Here is a 22,572-nt window from a genome sequence, read left to right as displayed (position 1 = left end):
ACCACCACCACCACCAGCAGCAGCAGCATCCTCCGGGCTGTCGCATCCTCTCCCCTCGCTGCGCTGCCTGGCAACGGGAGGAGGAGGCTGCTCTGGACGAGGGAGGGTACCACGGTCCCACGTGTCCTCCTCACCACAGACCCAACGCGTTTCTCTTCGCCTTGTCCCCCCCCACCCGTTTCCGCATACAGCAGATTCGGATACAGGCTACACGCACAAGCTCATACACGCATACATACGCAACCTGTACGGTGCGCGCTCTCCCGTTTCCTCCCCCTCACTGATCAATCCGCAGGAGGCCTGTATCGATCATCTCCGCCACGAGCCTGTAGACAATACTTCATTTCTCATAAGTCTGATTTGCAAATGCAGATTCTCCGTGGCTGAGAGAGAGAGAGAGAGAGAGAGAGAGAGAGAGAGAGAGAGAGAGAGAGAGAGAGAGAGAGAGAGAGAGAGAGAGAGAGCGAGCGAGCGAGCGAGCGAGAGAGCGATGAGTGGACGCGCATCATCAGGCGTGTAACACATTCACGTTGGATCCTCGCCCTCGCTCCAGCCGCGCGCTCCTCGCTCCGTCTCCTCCCCATCCCTCGGCCGGGTTCGTGCGGCTCTCTCGATGGTGTGATCCGGGGGAATATGTGAAGATCATGCGGGCGGTGTGGTGCTTCATGGTCTTTGCTGCAGTGGGCGAGAGGCTTGCGGTCTCAGGTAAGAGAGAGAGAGAGGCGGGGGGGAGAGAGGGAAGAGGGGGAACACCCTTTTTCATTTCCTTTGCATCCACATTTATTTTCCCCCCCACTTGCACCAGCACTTTTCTAAACTGGGGTTTTATTGTGGCGGGGTGTCGGTGCCAATTCCAGCCTCCTGCCCGAGACCATCCCTCTCCCAGGCGTTGATTTGCTGCATCAACACATTTCCTCTGCAGCCCCATTGCCTAAATACAACACACCCATAACCATTTACAACTGGGTTTTATCTAAAAGCTCTGTGATGTCCACTAGACAATGTTGTGCAGCCTGATTGATGATTTCTGTTGTTTTATAGGCCCTCTGTATATGTCTGAATGGGCGTCTTTCTTCTATATAGCCCATATGACAAGTGAGTGGATGTATTATTTTTCATGAAAACTAAAAATATCTTCACCTAATTTCTTAAAATACAGCAGCAAATTGCAAAAATCTTTTTCCGGTATGATATTTAGGTCACCATGCCATCATCTTAAAGAAAAGTAATACACTGATATGTCTCTTCCTGCCAATTTCGGTCATTTGCTTTCCTCACAAAAACCCCACCAGGTCAACTTCAGGCGGGCTCAGGTGTGTCCCTGCCTCACCAAGCCCACTGCCGCACCACAAGCCTGCATGTGTTGACTGTCCCTGTTGTTGCACTGTACAAACAGGTGTGGACAGGAGCCCGGCGCAGGATGGAGGCATGTGGGGCTGGTTTACCCCGGCAGGACGGCCGGACAGCGGGGACACGGCGGCCGAGATCACCCACCCGAAGTGGCTGGTGCAGCAGACTGAGTCGGAGGAGGAAGTGGCTCAAGACTACTTCGATACCAGGGTGAAGAACCGCACCGGAGACACACTGGTAAGTTGTGAGTCTGGGTAATAAACCAGTTTGACTCAAAATGTGTTTACATTCACACTGAACCACTGTGAACCCAGTGACCCTGATTTAGATGCCAGGGAAGCCCAGGGGTCCCTTATAAGGATGAATCATTATAATTTGATAAAGATGGAAGTCTCCTAGTTGGACAGTGTGTGAGAATACTTTCATATATCAGGAATTACCTCATATATTGCAGATAAATAAGTGTAGATGCATATTTTCATGGACCTAAATCATATAAAATCTTAATAATTCAGGAATATTCGACCAAATGAAATCAACCCCAGTGAAAATCTTGAAAGTCCAGTGCTCAGCATGCATCCACAGGCTACTGAAGAAGATTGTCTGTGTTTGGGACTGAAAGCAAGTCCGTGTGGACATAAAGGGGTGTGTCCGTTCTAAGATAGACTGTCATCCTGCTGAAGGAAACCTCATTTTTCCAGTGTCTGTAATAACAGCTCGGCGCTCAGCTCTCCGCTGCTCATGCAGGGATGACGGTGCAGGGTGGTGTCTTGCAGCAGTGTTCGCTCCCTGTAATTTTGACCTACTTTTAGTCCCTGAGAGTCCCTCTAAAGTCATCTGGATGAAACCAAGTTGAGGTTTAACGTTGATTCAAAGTTAAACTCTGATAATTCTATGAGAAACATCTGGCCAGCACTGGTAGTAAATGCACAGTCAATCAACGGGCGGAGTAAATGTCTGTGTGGCGTCACGTCCGATCATCCTGCTGCCGTGCCGAGCCCCCGAGGACTTCATTATTCAGTGGTGTGTTGAAGTAGTGGTGTGTCGAAGAATAATAATGTCCCCATTAATCATGAAACAAGCCTGTGTGAGAAGTGCTACATGGTCCAAGAGGCTTGAACACCCCCCCCCCCATCCCATCATCTCTCTCTCTCTGTCATGCTGATCTGATCTAGTACATATAACTGTTATGATGGAATACATTAGACTCCTTACACACACTAGAGTCACGTGTGTCAGGACTTACAGTTGAGATGAATGTTGTTTTCCCCTGCACGAGAAGCTGTCAAGAGGAATTCTATATCACAAAACAACAGTATAATGTAAAAAAGTAAATGATAACAATAAATCAGATAATTTCCCTTCTCAGGTGTAGAATGTCTCAGGAGTCTTTTTTTCAGCTGCCATACTCGTCGCAACCTGCTGCATTTTGCATTTTTTTAAATATTAAACATGCTTGAAATGACGAGATAAATTTAGAAGCAGCAGGAGATGAGTCACATCATTTTGCGTTTAAAATAGATGAGGCAGCATTTACATTTTTCATCACCTGTTGTGTTTACTTTGGATTCCATACAAGTTGACAGTGATATTTTTGCACAAAGAGAAGTTTTCATTTAATTGAGGACATTTGTCCTCAAGCTGAGGTGAAGATTTCCACGTATTTTTTTCAATAGTTGGTAGGTGAAAATATATCTACTGTTTGATGTTGATGATACTAGTTAACATAACTGAGAGTTTAGTGAGTAGTGGAGATACTGGGATAAATCAATAAAGAAGAGAAGTTAGACCAGTTCCCACTCAAATCGGCAGTTCAATCTGCTTCACATTACACTTTTTTTGAAAATGTATTATTATTATTATTATTTTTAGATAGATAGATAGATAGATAGATAGATAGATAGATAGATAGATAGATAGATAGATAGATAGATAGATAGATAAAAAGAAGCAAGAATGTAAAAATTAGTAAAGAGCACAGTGAGATAAATATACAAGCATTTAATATATATATAGAGTTAAAAATGTATAAAAGCAAACTGTACAGCAGCAGGATGAAGGTGAAAGTTCAATCACTTTGCCCTTGTTAAGAGGCGAGAAGTACCTAGAGATGCTCTGATACCATTTTTCCCTTCAAGGTCCCGACACTTGGACTTTGCAAATCGGCCGATACAGAGTACTGATCCGATACCGGGGCATTTCAAATATATCAACATATTTTAACAGCTATATGCTGCTAACTCTGTGCGATTGCTGTAATTGTTGTTTGGCCCCCTTCGATACTCTTGCATACGATACACGTTTTACTTGTGGGACTTTCTGAATCGCTGACATAACCCTACATTACCATAAATCACTTATTCTTTGCCGCTCTAAAAACAGTACCTGCCAGTGGCAGCACAGCACAACTGCTGTTTTGGAGCATGCAAATAAAATTGCAGTTTTACCTGGGTGGTACTAAAGAGGTGGTTCTGGATCAGGAACATAGATTTGTGTACTTGCCGATGCCAACTCTGCATTTTCTGCAGAATCTGAGGCATTTTCCGATGCTGGTATTGATATTGGAGCATCTCTGATATCAACAGGGCAAATTCATCTACTGAGGAAGATTGTGCAACCCTAAAAATTGTCATCACTTGTGGACGCCTCGCCAAGACAGTAGTAAGAAATCTGTTGTCCTTACTCAACGAAGGGAATAATTCCTGGATAGTGATGCGTTTTATTGTAAAAGCCCAGTGATTCACTGCAGCCTGGTTCCTCCAGACTGAGATCAATCCTCGCTGGCACAGTCAGAGCTGCCGAAGAGACACACTGTTTAGTCTGCAGTAAATCTCTCTCTCTCCTGGCCCTGCTGTCTCCTCACCTCCTCAGCTCTGGCAGCCGTCCATAAGGGACGTTGGCACAGCTCGGCCTAATATAGACCCTACCACGAAAGTTTTCCTCCTCCTCCTCCTCCCCTCCTTCTGTCAACCCCTCTCCATCCATCTCCATCGCAAAAAAACTCCAGCTTTAGCTCTTAAATAGCCACCGCTCACGCCCGCCTGAACGCTGGCAGCCAATATCGATCAATGAGGACTTTATCAATCACGGGGTTACGGCAGCTGAGATCTGAGTGTACACACTATTGATTCCGTTGAATTATTCATGATACTTTTTTCAAGATCACTCTGCGGTTTTGACAGAGCAACACACTTAACCACAATTGTTTTGTTACACTTTAATACATCAACTGTCCAACATGTCTCTGCTTTTTTATTTTTTTATTTACAGCCACTTCACTTGGCCCAGACCTGTTTCCGAGTGGAAGCCTTTGGACACACCTTCACTCTGGACCTGGAGCTAAACCAGTTCGTATTTCTCCTTCCAAAAACACTGAGATGTGCCTTTTTTCTGCACACTTTGTATCAGCGGGTGCTCTCCATTTATTTCAACCGCTCTCATTAGCGTTCCCACACACTTAAGCAAATGAACGTAGCACCTCCATTGTGTTATGTGACAAGATGGGGGAATACCAACACTCAGACGCACACAGCTGGAGGTTCATGGGTTTTCCACTGATTTTCATTAACGCCACATGTTAATTTGTTTTGCCTGTTCTTTGTGAAATGCATTTAAGCTGAGAGCAAGTGTTAGAAATGATCCTTTTGACTGAACGGTGATAGAAAAGACGCTGTCAGAAGTATCACACTGTCTCTCCTCCATTTGCAGTCACCTCCTGTCTTCAGAATACGTGGAACGGCACTTTAACCAGGATGGCAGACCCTCGGAGTCTGTGGTAAGATTCTTTTTTTTTTTTTGCGTGTGATGGGGATTTTAGTGCGAAGTTGTCTTATGGCTCCTACAAAGTATAATGGAGGTTTTCTGGAAGCTGGTGAAAGGAGAACTCCGGCAGCAGCTGGTGTCTTATGCAGAAGATTTTAATGTAGACTTGATGCATCAATGAGACCAGAAGGTGGAACAATATACAAACGCTAACAGAGTAACATGAGCAACTGCAACTGAGAATTTTTGCAGATGGTACGAATAACAGCTCGTCGCCAATGCATGTAAGCAGTTGTATTATTATAAAATGCAGATCTTAGCTGTTGGCAGAGACAACAGGGTCAGCAACTCTTGTAATTGATTATCCATGTTGCGTTCAACACCGGTGGCTGAGGCTAATGCTAGCCATTTCAGGAAAGGGGTCGTATGATAGCAGCCTGACATATCAGCGAAGGCTACGTCGTGATCGAACAGACCAAATCATCAAGCTGTTGTCAGTGTCTATGTCATAGTTTCCAAACATCTCTGTTTCTGACCGTCCAGACAAAAACACTGCGCTACAGTTTTCTAACTGAGAAAGCAGCATTTCCAAACCTCTCTGTTTTAGCAGCTCTAAAACTCCGGAGTATTGTGGACGTCACGTGTGTCTGTAGCAACGTTGATGCATTATTAAAGGAAAACATAGTAGCGTGGATGCAGCCTTAGAATTTAAAGTTTTGCTCTGTCTGATGCCGTCCCTCACATGGTTTATAGCTCATTATGTAACATAATGCTTCTGTCCCATGTATATTTTAAGGCACGTAATCTCATCGTAGAGACAAACGACATGCTTTTGTTTAGTTTTCATCTTTTTAACGGCACATTCCTTTATGTAATTGTGATACTGAATACTTTATACTGTTTGATGCATTTATCTATTTATGGAAACCGCGTTGTGTGCTCTCTGCTACGAAACTAGGCTGCCGTGTAACCGTTCACATTATGTATGTTACCCTCCTGCACATGTGTGGGTTTGCCTGTCAGCGGCGTGTGTGTGCGTGCCTCTCCCCGCCGTGGCCTTTATCAGACGAGCCAAGAGAAAAAAGCAGTGGATGCCTGTGGTGTAAAACCACGAGGTCGGAGAGAGAGAGCCGTGGAGAGATAATGTGGAAATGGATGAAAGCCTTGACATCTAATGTGACATGAGCTCATCGGCACCAACCTGGAGGAATGTCGCTGCATTCTGCTCGCCAGGAGTGATGGCTAATGTTTTTTATTTTCTTTGTTTTGTTTTCTGAACAAATGTGCCACTCACTGACCCGCTCCCCTACACCCACCCGCCCACACACCCCTCACTTCATGTCCCCCCACACACGATCCTTCCAAACTCTCCCTCGGTCCTCCTGACCAATCGTGTGCCTGTTTCCATAGCAACCAGTTATCTCAGCAGTGTCATTAAGTTCTTGGCAGCGAAGAGAATGAAAGAAGACCAAGAGGGAGGGAAGAGCAGTGAGAGAGGAGAAGGAGGAGGAGGAGGAGGAGGAGGAGGAGGAGGAGGAGGATGACAGTTAACACAAAAGGCCTTGGAACCAGGGAGGAGTAATTTTGCGGATGTGTGTGTGCTCATAGAGGACGCTGGCTCCCAGAGCGGTTGGCGAGGGAGAGAGGAGGGGATGGAGACCCTGCAGTCAGGCCAGATTGTGGCTCAGCTTGATGGAGGCCTCACACAATGCCTCTGGACATAGGGCAGGCGTGATGCATTCAGGGCAGCGCGTCACCAGTCTCGTCTCTGTCCTCAACACACTTCTATTTTCACTCGAGGTGTTGTGTGCCTGAGGTGTTATTGCGAGTGAGACTCCCAGCCGAACCTGATTTGATCCAGGTGAACCGGTGTGTCTCACTTGTCTCACCTTTCCTGGAGGTTCATCTTCACCGCTGTGATCTCCGTGTGTCCTCTTTTGGGGGGGGGGAATGCTGGCAGGGGCTCTGCTGTGGTAATCAAGGTTGTTAAAAGGACAAAAAAAGGGAGCAGAGCAGAAATGCTTTTTTCGCTTTCATCTTGTGCCTTTCAGCTGCACAGTTAGGCCCCTGCCCCATGTTAAATCCTCAGATCTTACTGCGTGGGTGACACGAGTGTTGATTTATTAAAGAGATCCCTGCGCTGGGTCCACCTCCACCTCTGTTGTCAGTGGAGCAGAGCAGAGCGGAGTGGAGCCCAGTGCACAAGTAGGTCATACACTGGTCCATAAACGCCACAGTGGGGGTGAGAGGGGAGTCACATATGCAGAGGTTATGTGAGAGGTTTTCTCCTCAGAGTTGACCTATCACGATGTCCGGTGAAGGTATATAAGAGCATCACTAGTGGCTGTTTGATGAAAGAGCGCTGCGTTGTGTCCACAGGGAGGGGAGCACTGCTACTACCAGGGAAGGTTAAGAGGTTTACCAGAGTCCTGGGCTGCTGTCTCCACCTGCCACGGCCTGTGGTGAGCCTGATTATTCACCTTTATTTGTAACATCAAATATTAGTTACCTGTGCATGCTAATCGGGTGATGTAAAGTTGTGCTGCTTATCTTTTTTTATACATACATAACTAGAATGGCTCTCAGTAGAATGCATCCCTACAAATTTCACACACTCATAGATTCAGTCCCTTAAATTTGGCTGATTCTTTTCATCAAGAGCCATGAATTATTCTCTGGGTAATCAGTGAAAATGTTGAAAATTGCCCTTAAAGAAATTGATTAAAAAAAATCCTAGATCCGCTCCCTGATCTAGATCTGCAACAAAACATTTTTTAATATTCTTTCTTGACCCATACCACATCTATCAGCCAAGTTTCGTGGAAATCTGTGTTGTAGATTTTGTGTAATCATGTTTACAAACAAACAAACAAACAAACAAACAGGGGACATAACCCCCTTGGCGGTCTTTAATTTCTCATCATAGCTCTGTTTTCTTTTTTAAATAATTCTGCCCATTCTGCTCTGCATCTCGTCTGATTGGTTTTTCAGTGGCATGTTCTCTGACGGCTTCTTCTCTTACGGGATCGAGCCCATTAACAATGGGACCAGTCAGGTGACCAGTCCTTCTATTAAACTGTAGTGATTTATTTGGACCAGCATGAATTTAATTCAGTCTGGAAGCTGATTTTGTGTCGAATGTAATCTGGATGTTTTCTGTTATTAGGATGGTGGAGCTCACTTAATCCGCAGGATGCCTGATATCAGACTTTCCCCCCACTGCACAGGTACGTACGTCCCTAGTAACTACTAGTTATGATTGACACTCACATCACATCAGAATAAAATTACTTTCAAGTCTCTTTTTACCTTGATCAAATTTAAACGTATCTTACTGTCCAATAAACCTCCAGTACAGGCAGCTGCACTCTCTCTCATGCTCAGAATGGAGAATAAAAACATTTTACAATAGAATCCAAAAGACAGAAATTGAGAAGGGACAGTTCGGACAAAACAAACGTGATTATTAAAGGGGATGTCGTTTTTAGTCAGTTCAAACAGGGTTAATTACAGGCGCAGCTTTTATTGACTGGAGACTCTAACCTTTCGACTGAAAATGAGACAGTAATGTGCTGTAAATCGCTTGTTGAAATAAGTCAAGTCGCCCTCCCTGCCTCTCTGTGTGTCCAGACTGTACAGAGGACAGTGAGTGGGATCGCAGAGGAGGTGACGGTGGTGACGACAGACCGGACAAAGTGAGGGAGCAGCAGGTGTCCGGGGGCCTGAGGCGAGCCAAGAGATTTGTTCGCAAGCCCTCTGTCCAGACCGAGACCAAATACATTGAGTTGATGGTGATCAACGACAATGAAATGGTGAGTTAAAAATATATATGTGTGGTTAAATATATACTGGCATGCATGACTTTATATAGTTGTTTTCACACATACTTCTCTCTAACGTACGTAGACATGTTTGGACTACATATGGCTCACAGCAGGACGGTTCCTGGTTCGGATTCGGGTGGTGTTTGCATGTTCTCCCCATGTCTGCGTGGGTTTCCTCTGGGTACTGCAGCTTCCACCCACAGTCCAAAGACAAATACAGATTGGGGTTAGGTTAGGTTATGGTTGATTGTGTCTGTATGTCGGTCCAGGTAGAACCAGTTTGGACTTATGGAAGCCGATACCAAGTAAAACATTTTTAATTTCAGAAAATGAAAACACTAATACAACCAAATATATAGAATTTGATTGAGAAAATAAACATGTTTTTATTTTTATTTTAACATAAATGCACATCTTTGATGCATTTTTTATTTAGTAAAATAAAAGTTTTCATTTTTGCAAATACAATATGTCAGCTGCAGTGTGCACGCTGCACAGTTAGGCCCCTGCCCCCAACTGATAAATCGACATGGCTTTCGTCATGGAAACTGTTCTAAGATCAGAGTAAGGAGGAGTACAAGTCAGAGATAAGGCAAACAGAGTTGCATAACAGAGTTGCTCCTGGGTGAAATTCAAAAAGCTTTAGAGGCAAATAAATTTGCAGTCAGGAAAATTATGGATTTTCACCCTTAAAAAGAAATGAAAATATTCTCTATAAAAATAAATATAAAATAAACTCCACTGCTGCCTTTTAAGACTGGATGCTGAGTGAATAAGGATTTCAATGATCAAGAGCTCTGAAGAACCATTAAGAACAAGTCTGTAAATGTGTGGTTGAACTAAACAAGTTTTTTGTTGTGTCATCGTGTTGAAACAGTTTCCCGACCTTGCAGACTTTTGTAGAGTTGAAAACTTTTAGGATCAATAACTTTATTTCATTGTGGTTCGACTAGTTTTACTTTGTACGAGAGGTAGGAGATGTGTGATTTATCAGAAATGTAGTCAGCACAGATTCGTGCATAGATTCCTGTAATGGAACTCTGGCCATCACTGTTGGCTGCTGCTGATACGACGTGTAAATACAAAATTCTGGTTTATATTGATGAGGGTCCTTACAAGTATTGAAGTACAAATCTGTGTGTACGTGTTCGTGTGTGTGTTTGACAATGTGATCCATCTCTTGAGCCATCTGTGTATCTTTGTCTCTCCACAGTTTGTACAGCTGCGTAACTCAAGCAGCCAAACCAAGAACTTTGCCAAAGCAGTGGTCAACATGGCCGACGCGGTAAGAGCTTTGTTTGTCGGATCATAATCCTCAGCAACTCTGCACACACACACACACACACACACACACACACACACACACACACACACACACACACACACACACACACACACACACACACACACACACACACACACTTTTCTGACAGGTGGCTGTGTGCTCATTTCCACATTTGGAAATAATTGATCCCAGATAGAAATCAGTTCTCCATATACAGTCCAGGTGACTGATAGGCATTTTTTTTGGTCCCCAGCTCTACAAGGAACAGCTGAACACAAGGATCGTTCTGGTTGCCATGGAAACCTGGACCTCTAATAATAAGATGCCGGTCGTTGAGGACCCATTGATAACGCTGCAGAACTTCATGAAGTACAGGAAGGACACCGTCAAGGAGCAGAGCGACGCTGTCCATCTTTTCTCGTGAGAGGAAATCAAATTTCCGCAGAGTTGTTGTTTGATGTTTTGGATGCTGATTTTAATTTCAATCATACTTTTTTCCCGTGCACCTCAGAGGGCGCACATTTCACAGCAGCCGCAGTGGGATGGCCTACACAGGAGGAGTGTGCTCTCAGACGAGAGGCGGAGGAATCAACGAGGTGAGGACAATCTGAAATGGTTACATTTGCTGTTGCATCATCAGAGATGAATTTAAACAAAAACGTAATCATGGTTTAGCTGAACATGCTTTAATGTGAATAAAAACTAAATTTTAACTCTAATCAAGTTTAATGTCTTAAAGCAAAGATGAATATCTTGTCATTTTAAAGTTAAGACTAGAGGTAAAGTTGCATTTTTAAAAGTCTTGGGTAACAGAGACAATTGTATCTATTTTTCGAGAGGACTCATAGATTGTTTGAATTATTAACTCTTTCAAATATTAAATTCACATTTTCTTGCAATAGAATTGAGTATTAAGTATTAAGTATTAAGTATTAAGTATGAAGCTGGAGCTTAGCTTTGAATACAGGCTGGAATCACGGGGAAGCAGCTCTCCTGGATCTGTCCAAATATTAAAATCCACCTAAAATCTGTTTACTGCACATAAACCTCAGTTAAAATGAAAGTTGACATATTTAAACGTTTTGTTTGTGTTCAGATTAAACAAATGACGTGTCTGTTATTCAGATCTAGTTGTTTGTTTGGATGGAGTCTGGTTTGCTGTTTCCCCTCGATATCTGGCAGATGTTTTACAGTATTTCCATATTCAGTATAAGGCTCTCATGTGTGGATTCTATCTGTATTTGTTCCAGTATGGGAATGTCGGTGCAATGGCCATTACTTTGTGCCAGAGTCTTGGCCAGAACATCGGGATGAAGTGGAACAACGCCCGCAACTCTGCAGGTAGCTGAGAGCTTTCTGATGTAGATTAGAGGGACACAGAGATCTATAAAACCAGATGAATAAATCAACGCAGCAGGGAGAGGCAGATCTGAAAGATCGAAGCGGAGCACAATAGCAAGGGGAGGGGTTTGATAGCTGGGTGTGGGGCGGGGGTTTAGGGGGACAGCGTTGGTGGTGCGTCGGTTTCCCCGTCCAGCGGTCGTCTTCTGTAATTAGATTTCTCCATTAGGTGATTAGTCACCTGGGCTCCAGAAGGAGGTGGCGGTGGTTAGAGCATCGCTGCCACTGAACAATGGGTTGTGTGATTAATGTTTGAGAGCCATCAGGTCCATTACTCAACGACAGGACAGGAGCTCAGTGCGCAGGCTGTGAGTCCCACACCGCTGTCCAACAGAAAGTTAACAGATCTAAGGGAAAGCTTTCTTCTTTGCAATGTCTCTTCAGGCGTTAAGTTTTCTGACTGTCCGTCCCATTTTTGTGAACACGATATCTCAACAGAGCATTGAGAGAATATCTTCACATTTGGTAAAAACATTCAGTTGGACTCCAAACCAATTAGATTTTAGTAGTCAGAGGTCAAAACATATTTTCTGCCTTGTGAACGCGATATCTCAGGAACACCTCCAGGGAATTTGGAACAAATGTTCACTTAAGCTGCTTTCAGACGTTCTCTGAGCTCCGGATAATCTCCTGAGGAGCTGTAGGTGAGAACCTAAATGTCTGAGTAAAGGTTCCAAAACTGAAAAATACAAAAATAGTAGAAATATAACAGGATGAAAAAGCGGAGCCACACACATCAAAGACGTAGACGAAGACCGCAAGAGAGTGTTTGATGATAAGGGCTGACAGAGCGCTGTCGATGTGCTATAAACAACAACATTCCATCTCAGCAGCACAATTTATATGTTAAATCATGCCTCTGCTTGCTGTACCCCCCCCCCCCCCCCCCTGAACGCCCACAGATTTCTGCGTTCTTTGTATGTGACAGGCAAACTCTGGAGAAAGTCCAGAGCCAATTTTGTGGACATTCATGTTGCTGATTAGAATTTGATGATGAGGGGTCAAAGGTCAAGGTTTACATATTACAGGTTTACGATGCAACTCAGCTCACATTATGCTTTCTTCTTATTTCTTTTCCCTCCTCTCATCGATGTTCCCTCTGCTCTTCTTCACAGGAGACTGCAGGTGTCCGGATGCCTGGCTGGGCTGCATCATGGAAGACACGGGGTACAGATCCACCTCACACAAAACAAAACTCAAATGTAAAAACGTTTCTCCTCTCTCTTTAATGACACGACAGCGGGGTTGTTTTCTTGCCGCGCTCCCGGCAAGCTGTGATTTGTTCCATTCATTTCACTCAAGCTGACGATTAAACACCTGTAACAGAAGGAGGCTTTGACTTTACACATCACAGCTTATATTAAACATCTGATATCAGTGTGTAGATCTATATGAAATGATCACAAATGGTCAATTTTCTAGCTGTCCGTACCAGATGGAACAATAAAGATTTCAATTATTCATTTGACTAATATCTTACTACAGATGGTAACATTTCTGTCTGGTTGCAAAGTGATGGCACAGACACCCACAGTAGATCTGGCAATGCTCACTGGCTGAAACGCACTCTGCTGCTTTTTTAATTTCATTTTTCTTTGTCATGTCCTGCTCTCAATCGTGTGTGTGTGTGTGTGTGTGTGTGTGTGTGTGTGTGTGTGTGTGTGTGTGTGTGTGTGTGTGTGTGTGTGTGTGTGTGTGTGTGAACACAGATACTATCTGCCCAGAAAGTTTTCTCGCTGCAGTGTTGATGAGTACATCCAGTTCTTGCTCCAGGGGGGCGGGAGCTGTCTCTTCAACAAGCCCAGCAAGGTGAGGGCCATGTGGGGGTGTGGGGAGTGGTGATGGGAGCCTCCTCTGATAATTATTTGTATTTATTGACTGTTGTCAGTCGATAAATAAAATACTTACTTATAGACCGAAGTATTTATTTTTTTGGTTCATAAACATTTTTGCATTTAGTTCAAATGTATTTATTTTTTTAACTACAAGTCATAATATCAGATGCAAAACAAAGCTCACAGCATGTCTGTGTAGAATGGGGTGGAACTCTTCTTGGTCATGGTGTAGTGCAGATTTGAATGACACCATGTTTTACTGTTGGTTTGACACACTGACATTGGATTCATCAGTAAACAGGAAGTTTTTCAAAGTCGGGCGTTTGGCCTCGTTTTGCCTCGTTAGAGGTGGTTTTAGAAACTGCCACTCATCCTCTGAGATCACTGCAACAAAGCTCTGTGATGACAGCGTTTTTTTTTATGTCTCAGGGAATTTGGCTTGAAGTATTGATCTTTTAACAGTGCAGTCACTCTTGGTCTGCTTGATCGTGCTTTTGCATTTGTCGAGTTTCATGCACTATGCCTCCGTATGGAAACTTTTTGCTTAAATTGAAATGCAACCTGGAAATAATGTTGAATCATAACTTTCTAACTTCTTAGACTTTCTGATTATTTTCATGTTTGCATTAAAATATGTAATTTTTCAGTGTGGTGTCCCACAGTTCATGCTCATATCTGTTCCCCTCTGTGTCTTGCAGCTGTTGGATCCTCCAGACTGTGGGAACGGCTTCGTGGAGCCAGGGGAGGAGTGTGACTGTGGATCCCAGATTGTGAGTAAAATCCAGCTCTTTAACCTGCTGCAGATGAGCGTCACCTCAGCCTTGTGTCTCTGTATGAGCACCGGAGGGTGTGGTGTTGTCTGAAAACACAAGTTCATGGCTTGCTTTCTCGACTGTGGCTGCAGGAGTGTGCCCGGAGCGGAGGAGCCTGCTGTAAAAAGTGCACGCTCACCCATGATGCCATGTGTAGTAATGGACTCTGCTGCAGTGGCTGCAAGGTGAGTCAAAATCACACTCACGCTTTTTGTCTGCAATGGGATTAGATTCAATCAGCATTCACTCCCAGGTCAAACGACACTGCAGTAGACACAGGTTTTAATCGGCTCTGATCGGCAGTGATGGAAATATGCTAATTTGGCAAGACAGCGAGATGAGAGAGCATTAAACATTGAGCACCAAGGGGAAAAAACACAGGAAGGCAAATTTTCTATTGGCAATGGGAAAGAAGTTAAAAAAAAATGTGTATACTCATAAAAGAGGTATAACTTTGTTACAGCAAGTCAATATGAGTTTCAGTAAAAGACTGCTGAGCTAAAACACCTGTTCCATTGTGAATCCCAAAATTGTATTAGTATCATGATTATCATTACTAATGTTATTATATTTGAACATTGTTTTTGGGTGTAAATTAACACATTTGGCATCAGCCCAAGAATGAAATTGCAGGAAGCTCATGCTTTTATTTTCTAGCCTGAATGCTGCACCGTCATGCTTTAGTAAACACCTGCATGATTAGCTGCTAAAGCACTGGACTTTTTAACCTGATTTAACCTGACGCCGTTTGACGCTGTGCCTCAGTACGAGCAGAGGGGCGTGGTGTGTCGAGACACTGTGAACGACTGTGATATCCCAGAGACCTGCACCGGCGACTCCAGCCAGGTAGAGTTGACTGTGTGTCCAAAAAGAACTGTAAGATCAACAAAGAGCATCAGGTGCATTATGTACTTTTCTTCTTTTGCAGTGTCCTCATAATGTCAACAAGCTGGACGGCTACATGTGCGATAACAGTCAGGTAAGAGCTGGTTGGAGACATTTTTCTCTGCAGGTCACTCTGACTCTGACACCTGATTATTGTTGTCTCATGTCCTCAGGGCCGCTGTTACGGTGGACGATGCAGGACTCGTGATGGACAGTGTAAAGGACTGTGGGGTTATAGTAAGTATACACCACATGTACAGCACAGCCATGTCTTTCTCCAGGAAAATGCATTCTGTGTAGTCTTATTTTGGAACTTTTATTATGTCGTCACCTTCTTCGTTCTACGTTTTCCCTCCCAGATTCAGCCGACAGGTTTTGTTACGAGAAGCTGAACGCTGAGGGGACAGAAAAAGGCAACTGTGGTCCAGGTCCTGAAGGACAGGGCTGGCTGCAGTGCAACAAGCCGTGAGTAATGCGTCCCTGACTCCTTTTACTGGGGCTCTCTTTATTGGGCTTTATTTGTGCAAAGTAAATGTCCGTCAGCTTATTTTTAGTCACACTGCTTAGTGTCCTAGTGTCCTGGAAGGATACGACTGGCTTTACCTAATCATTTTATCTAAATCCAATAAAATTCTATTTTTATTGATTTGAATTCACTCACTAAAAAGTACCACTCATCTGGGCAGTCAAAGCATCAACCATCATAATAATTAAACACACACAAAAAAGACTACATGTCAGTAATGTTGCAGTAATCTGAAAGCATTATTATATTTAGACGACAAAAAAATGGCTCATGTATTCGTTGTTTCAAAAGTTGAAAAACTTCCTTAGTTTCATGTGACTCTGTCATTCACTTCATTTTGTTTTTTTTCAGGGACGTTTTATGCGGCTTCTTGTTCTGTGCCAACATGACGATGAAGCCAAAGTTCGGAGACCTGCAGGGGGAGGTGACCAGCTTCACCCTCTACCATCAGAACAAGTACCTGGACTGCAGGTAAATGTCTCGCAGCCATTTTAGTCTGCTACGAGGAAATAAAGCACCTCCTCTAGCACCTGTCTGACATATTTGGATGTATCACTCAGAGGCGGCCATGCTCTGCTGGAGGACGGCTCTGATCTGGGCTATGTGGAGGATGGCACTCCCTGTGGTCCCAACATGATGTGTTTGGAGCGGCGCTGCCTCCCTGTGGCAGCGTTCAACCACAGCACCTGTGCGCGATCCAACTTTGGCCGCATCTGTTCTGACCACGGGGTAAAAAGAAAATAATATTTGAACCTGTACCTTCCCAGCACAGAAGAATGATCCTAGTCATTGAATGATCCTAGTTGTTGAAATATAGCCACTGTTTTTTATTCTTTCTTATTATCTGCCCAAGCACTTTCTAGGCAAAGGAAATCTAGGTTACATATAACTGTAGTTTGAATAGCATTTAGGTGACTATATATCCACTGTGAATGGCACTCAGTGTAAAGTGCAGACCCAATAATAATTTTAAACTTCTTGTAGCTAAGACCACAATATGTTATCTTGTTGGAAGTTTCAGTCTTTTTTGTTACCATACAGTGGCAGAAAAAGCCTAACCCCTGATGAAACCTTTTACCATACACTCATAAATTTCAGTAACCTAAACATGTCGGATTTTTTTCATCAAAATCAATGAATTATTCCCTGGGATATTGGAGAAAATGCTGTATCTCACAATATTCCATTCCTGGATTCGCCCCTTTGTATGGATCTGTACCAAAATGTATTGGGTTTTTTTCAGTAGTTTTTGTGTAATCCTGTTGAGAAACAAACAAACTAGAATAGCACTCTGTAGAGCCCCTTAAATTCAATCAAGCTGCACTAAATTTCACACACTTATAGATATTAATTCCCTTAACATGCCTTTTTTTTGTTTTGTTTTTTATCAAGATCTGTGAATTATTTCCTGTGAAAACGAGGGAAATATCTTTAAAAAAACTATCCTGGATCCACACCAAAATGTAATGGGTTCTTCCATGACCCGTACCACATCCTTCAGTTTTGTGGTAATCTGTCAAGTTCTTTTTGTGTAGTCTTGTTTACAAACAAACCAACCAAGAAACAAACAAACAGGTGAAGACATGTCCTCCTTCTCGGAGGAAACAAGCTGTCGTTGAATTGACATTGAAAGGCTGTTGAAACAATGGTTACAGGTCACCTAGATGTCTAAAAACCATTTTGCCTCTGCCTCAGGTGTTTGTTTGTTTTACCTCCCTGTAAACTGGCTATACAGCAGGTTTGAACTTTCTGTGCTCGACTTGTCTTCTGTCTGTAATCAGGCGTTGTGCTTGATTTCCGTCTCTGCTGCTTTTCCTCACAGACCTGCAGCAACGAGGTGAAGTGCATCTGTGACCGGGACTACACGGGGAAGGACTGCAGCGTCTTTGACCCCATCCCCGAGCCGACGGTCCCAACTGGCCCGGAGAAGAAAGGTCCATATGGCAGCTCCTCAAACTGCCTGTGTCTCTCTTTTCTGTCTGCCCCTCATATCCCCCCCTCATAGTCTCTACCCATCATCACCGTAGATTCTTTATGTACCGGAGCAGAGCACAGGCACGGAGAGTAGTCCACCTTTTGTGAGAAAGTAAACCTCGATATCTCACAGTGTTTCTCTTCCTGCTGCGTGTTGGTTTAAATGTTGGGAGAGTGGGTGTGTGTTGAGACACGTTCATTCATAAGAGCATATGTGCATGTACAGTACGTTAGTGTTTGTGTGTGTGTGTGTGTGTGTGTGTGTGTGTGTGTGTGTGTGTGTGTGTGTGTGTGTGTGTGTGTGTGTGTGTGTGTGTGTGTGTGTGTGTGTGTTGGCGATGTATGTCTTGCAGACGCTGCCATCTTCAAGTGTCTCCCTTACTTTCTTGCAGTCCGCCCATGACACAGAGATAAAGAGCAGCTGCTCTCATAGGTACAAAAAAAAGCCAAAGCCACCCTGAGCACGAGGGTGTCCAGCGAGAGAGCAGGGGAATGAGAACAAAGTAATAAAACTCTCTCTCCTTCACTTTTTTGTTTTTCTGTTACCGTTGTCTCCCTGACCTCCCTCGCTCACCCGCCTGTTCTCCCACCTCCACCCCAACCACGTGCTGGTCTCCTCCTCTTTCTCCTCATCTCTCTTTTTTCCATCTGCAGGTATCCTCCCATCTTCCCTCTCTCTCTCGATCACTCTCTCTCTCTCTCTCTCTCTCTCTCCAGTTGATGTCGTTGATGTAACGTGTTGATGCTGTCCTCTGACGTGTGTTTTTTTTGAGTGGTGTTGTTTTGTTTCTGCCCCCCCCCCCCCCCCCCCCCCCCCCTCCTCCTCCTCCTCCGCACCCCTCCTCCTCCCCCTCCTTCCTCTGCGCAGGTCCCAGTGGCACCAATATCATAATAGGGTCCATCGCAGGTGCTATTCTCCTGGCAGCTATAGTCCTAGGGGGAACAGGATGGGGATTTAAGTAAGAGTTCTGGCATGCCTTTGTGTACCTGTCTGCTTCTACCCAAAGGACCCCCCCACACACACACACACTGCCCCTCCCACTCTCACCCCCTCTGAAGTAGACACCCGAACCTGCGGGGAGGGGGAAATGGGCCGTCAAGTCTGAGACGTGCTAATGCTTGAACTGCTGTTGGCGTTTTTCCGCTCCATATGAAACGTTGCACTTTGATCGATTCTGTAATAAACTCCGAGCTCCATCCTGCACCTTCTTCCCCCCCTCACTAGCGCGACCTTTTTGTAGTAGTGACAGGGCACGTCCGAGATGTTTGTTTGGTTTCTTTCCTGCCAGGAACCATTGCAAAACTTTTCTTAGACCGCTAGACCTGATGTGACTACTACTTCTCCGCTGGTGCCACATCTGGAAGTTTCACCCCTACCCGAGTCTATGCGTAGAATTGAAGGGGCGTCATGGTTACCGTGGATAAACTTGGGCTTTTTGAAATGTTTTACCTATGGTGCTATTTTTGCCTGCCTTATCCTGTTTTTCCCCTGTAGGCAGCGTCCCCACATGCCCTCGCTGCTTTGCATCTTCTGCACGGCTCCTCCTGTGCATGCTGGCTGTTGTTCACTCCTTAAACTCTGACCTAAAAGGACTGCCCCCAAGTGGTCACAGGAGACACATTCAGGATGCACTCTAACACCCGGTGTGAACAGACGGGGTTAACACTGACCACTTGTGATTGGCTCGCTCATGAGCGATGTTAATACCAGGTCTTGACGGGGCCTTGAAGTTAATAAGAAAGCTGTGTTTAACTAAATACGCTTAATTACGCTTAAAAAACTAAATATGCAGTCAGTCCTTTTAAGATCAGAGGTAAGTGTCTGTGTATCAGCTGTAAGACGGAAGGTTTCTCTTCCTGTAGTCAGACCTCTGGTGTAGAGGGAGGATGTACTAGCTTCTGGTGCAGCGCCCTGTCAGACCCAATGGGGCTGAGAGGTTCGGTGCTATAGCTACTGCTGATCTGCTGCATGTGACGTCAACACTTAAACCCTGCAAGAAAAAGTTTTGGATATGAAATACTGACAGATTGAATTTGCTCTAAAAGCTAAAGCCAGAAAATAATGATACACCACTGATTGTTTTATGTCCACATTTAATATTAAATCTGTAGAATTATCCTTTTCTTGTGCAGCTGTAGTGTTGATGTGTTATAAATATTATCCAAACTCAAATATAAAATTATTAAATTGCCTCTAAATGATTGGAATGCAAAAATATTTCCTGTATTAACATTTTGTCTTTTCTCTCTCACCATGTGCTCCTGGGATGCAGAAACATTCGAAGAGGAAGGTATAACCTTGTAGGACCCTGACTGTGTGGTGTCCTGTCCATGGAGTGAAACATCCCATCCCACCCCTCCTTTCCTCGGCTTGGCTACTCGTTCATCCACCATCTGATCATCCCTTGCTTAATCCCAACAACTGCTTCTCAGCCTCATCCTACATGAAATCTTGCTTTTAAATAATCCCTATCCTCGTCCCTAATCCCATCAAATTCACTTCATCATTGCAAAGCAGAACGACTTCTTCCATTTTCCCTGTATCTTCATCTTCTGTCACTCATGCAACCATCTGCTGTGTTTCCTCCCCCTAATAACTTCCCTGTTTTTCCACTTCTTTCAGATCTGGTGGCGGATAAGACGTCTGTCTCTGTGTCCGTCTCTATTGTCCTGTCTACTCCTGTCTTCCTCCTCGCACTGTGTCATTTCCACATTGGAGAAGAGGGGAACAAAAAAAAAGAAAAAGTCTTCCACTCCTGCCCCAGAATCTCTCCAAACCTCTTCCGATTATCGTTTCCTCCACACTCCCCCCCCCCCTGTCTGCTCCTGTTGTCTATCCTCCCCAGCCGGGCCCCGTGAGGCTCCTCTCACCTCTCACCAGCCAAATCTCACCAGTGTGGCCGCGGCCAGCGGACCACTGAGGGTGGCGTCCAGGCCTCGGCTTGAGACGAGCAGGTGGCTCTCTCTGCAGGAGAGTCTTCCTCCAGTGTGAGGGCTCTAAGAATGTGCGACAGTGTCTGTGTCCCTCCTCTTCACATCTCGGACAGTCTGATGAAGAACGAATCAACGTTGGACTTGACTGTCCAATGCCTGCCTACACACACTCTTTGGTCCGGGTTAAGCACTGGACCAGCACACAGACTGGCCGTCCAACAGATGGAATTCATGTAAAAGGAGGTGAACAGTTTCCTTTTTTCTTAAAGGACCTGAGGCTCAGTTCCTTCAAGGCCTCGACTTCTCGACTTCGTGTCGCCGTGGACGATGTTCTGTTTGAATCTGAAAGGTTTCTGGTAACATGGACACGACTGAGAAGAAATCCCACACTTGACTGTTGTTCGCATGTTTTCCAAAGAGAGACTGAGGAAGTACAGTGGAGTTCATGTTTCATTGTTATCTGTGCTTTAAGTTGAGGCATCCCTCCCCTCTCCTCCCTCCACAAGTTTTCAGGTACAAAAAAAAAAAAAAAGGAAGTTAGGTGTGTTATGGTTTTGGGATCATTTTCAATCACTGAACTTTGAAGCAGCAGAGACCGCAACTTAGTGTTTTCCTATATCACAGACAAACCGACATACATTCCACGATGATCTCGTCTGTGTGCGTGCGCTCACCGGTTTCCGGCCCGCACTTTGTACGCTTACGGAGGTGTTACTGTGTGTGTTTGTTGCACGAGCGAATGTGCAGGTGCGAGTTATTTTTAAAGAACAAGGAAGAATGTACGTGTGTTTACATTAGTGTTAGGGGCAGTTGTGTGTCCATGTACATCTTTAACACCCCCGTCACAGGTAGAGAGGCAGGTTTTTACCTCTATAAGAGCATTCGTTTCTACCAACTGTTGTGCGCTGCGGCCATCGCAACACAAAGGCAGCACGTGAATAAGGAATTCAACCGTTTTTAATGTCATGTATCTACAGAAAATGAGCACTAGCCAACTGTATGCACACCACTTTGTAAATATGTGCAAGATTTACTGAATGTTACTGCACTGTATGAAGATTTATTTAAAGCTATGTTTAAATTTAGTTTCAGCAAGCGTATAGCTATCGGCCTCGAGACGCGACCCGCATCTGCCAGATCTTTCCTTTAGTCAGGCGCTGTCTATTTATTTGTAACGGCGGCGTTTACAGCCGAGGCCGCCGTCTCACCCTCTCTCTCGTATCATTCCAGCTCTCACTGAAATGTCGTGAATCTTTTGTACATTTGTTGATAGCCCCCCGGAGCCCCACGGGCGAACGCCACACGCCCGGAGACTTTGTAACGATTCCCACCGCTGTAAATGAGATTAATATAAGAGATCTAGACCGGGGTCCAGGAGGCAGCTTTGTCTGACACGTGTGCGTGTTATGAGCTCAGTTTGGTTTGTTTGAGCTTTGCACTATGGCAGATGCACTATTGTTGTATTACAATATGTACAGAGGTGGTATCAAATACAATCTGTGTTTTGATCCATTTGAAAAAAAAGAAAAAAAGGGGGAAATGAGATGCATCTCACCCCGTATTTTTAGACAATATCTTTTTGAATTGAGACGAGAATAACGAAGAGAACTAAGGAATGTAGATGGATGGAAATCAAGGGGAAATAAAATACTAAAACATTGAACCACAACTCCTATTCTCACATGTCCCTGTCTTTCCATGTTTACTTTTTATGCTGTTAGCTTGGGGTTTTATTTGATTTTCTGCTTTAAAAAAACATTTATATATATATTTATCTTAACTTTGAATTAAAGTAGGTTGGACCCCCAAAAAATGAAAGACCCAATTTTGTAAAACTATACATACAATATTTTTGCCTGGAATTAATTACTACCAGAGCCATCACATTCTAAGGCCGTAACTGGCTTTTTTTTTTCAATTCATGTATGTTATTTTTGTTTAACTAGTCCAAATACCAGGAAAAATCCATTTCCCAGCCCCTAAA

General features: G+C 44.2%; 1 protein-coding gene across 3 annotated transcripts; it reads left to right on the top strand.

Moving 5' to 3' along the window:
* The first annotated feature begins 461 nt into the window (after window positions 1–461).
* LOC117766415 (disintegrin and metalloproteinase domain-containing protein 11-like) lies at window positions 462–22,257 on the top strand. Of its 3 annotated transcripts, XM_034593415.1 has the most exons (26): window positions 463–705; window positions 1,397–1,587; window positions 4,621–4,697; window positions 5,059–5,125; window positions 7,492–7,574; window positions 8,104–8,167; window positions 8,279–8,339; window positions 8,743–8,924; window positions 10,150–10,221; window positions 10,475–10,641; window positions 10,733–10,817; window positions 11,472–11,562; window positions 12,738–12,789; window positions 13,332–13,431; window positions 14,156–14,227; window positions 14,362–14,454; window positions 15,035–15,115; window positions 15,198–15,248; window positions 15,328–15,391; window positions 15,514–15,619; window positions 16,032–16,151; window positions 16,241–16,409; window positions 17,503–17,614; window positions 18,523–18,613; window positions 19,928–19,945; window positions 20,278–22,257. In XM_034593415.1, the coding sequence occupies exons 1-26, from the start codon at window positions 645–647 to the stop codon at window positions 20,291–20,293; spliced, it is 2,346 nt and encodes a 781-aa protein (XP_034449306.1). In that variant the 5' UTR covers window positions 463–644; the 3' UTR covers window positions 20,294–22,257. The 3 variants fall into 3 exon arrangements, with proteins under 3 accessions (XP_034449304.1, XP_034449306.1, XP_034449307.1); XM_034593413.1 differs by lacking the exon at window positions 18,523–18,613 and having other exon boundaries at window positions 462–705; XM_034593416.1 differs by lacking the exons at window positions 18,523–18,613; window positions 19,928–19,945; window positions 20,278–22,257 and adding an exon at window positions 18,047–18,157.
* The last annotated feature ends 315 nt before the right edge of the window (window positions 22,258–22,572 follow it).

This window comes from Hippoglossus hippoglossus, chromosome 8, assembly GCF_009819705.1.
Source record: "Hippoglossus hippoglossus isolate fHipHip1 chromosome 8, fHipHip1.pri, whole genome shotgun sequence".
Lineage (NCBI taxonomy): Eukaryota > Metazoa > Chordata > Actinopteri > Pleuronectiformes > Pleuronectidae > Hippoglossus > Hippoglossus hippoglossus.
Note: the sequence above shows the minus strand (reverse complement) of the source record. Positions and strands in the feature narration are given on the sequence as shown.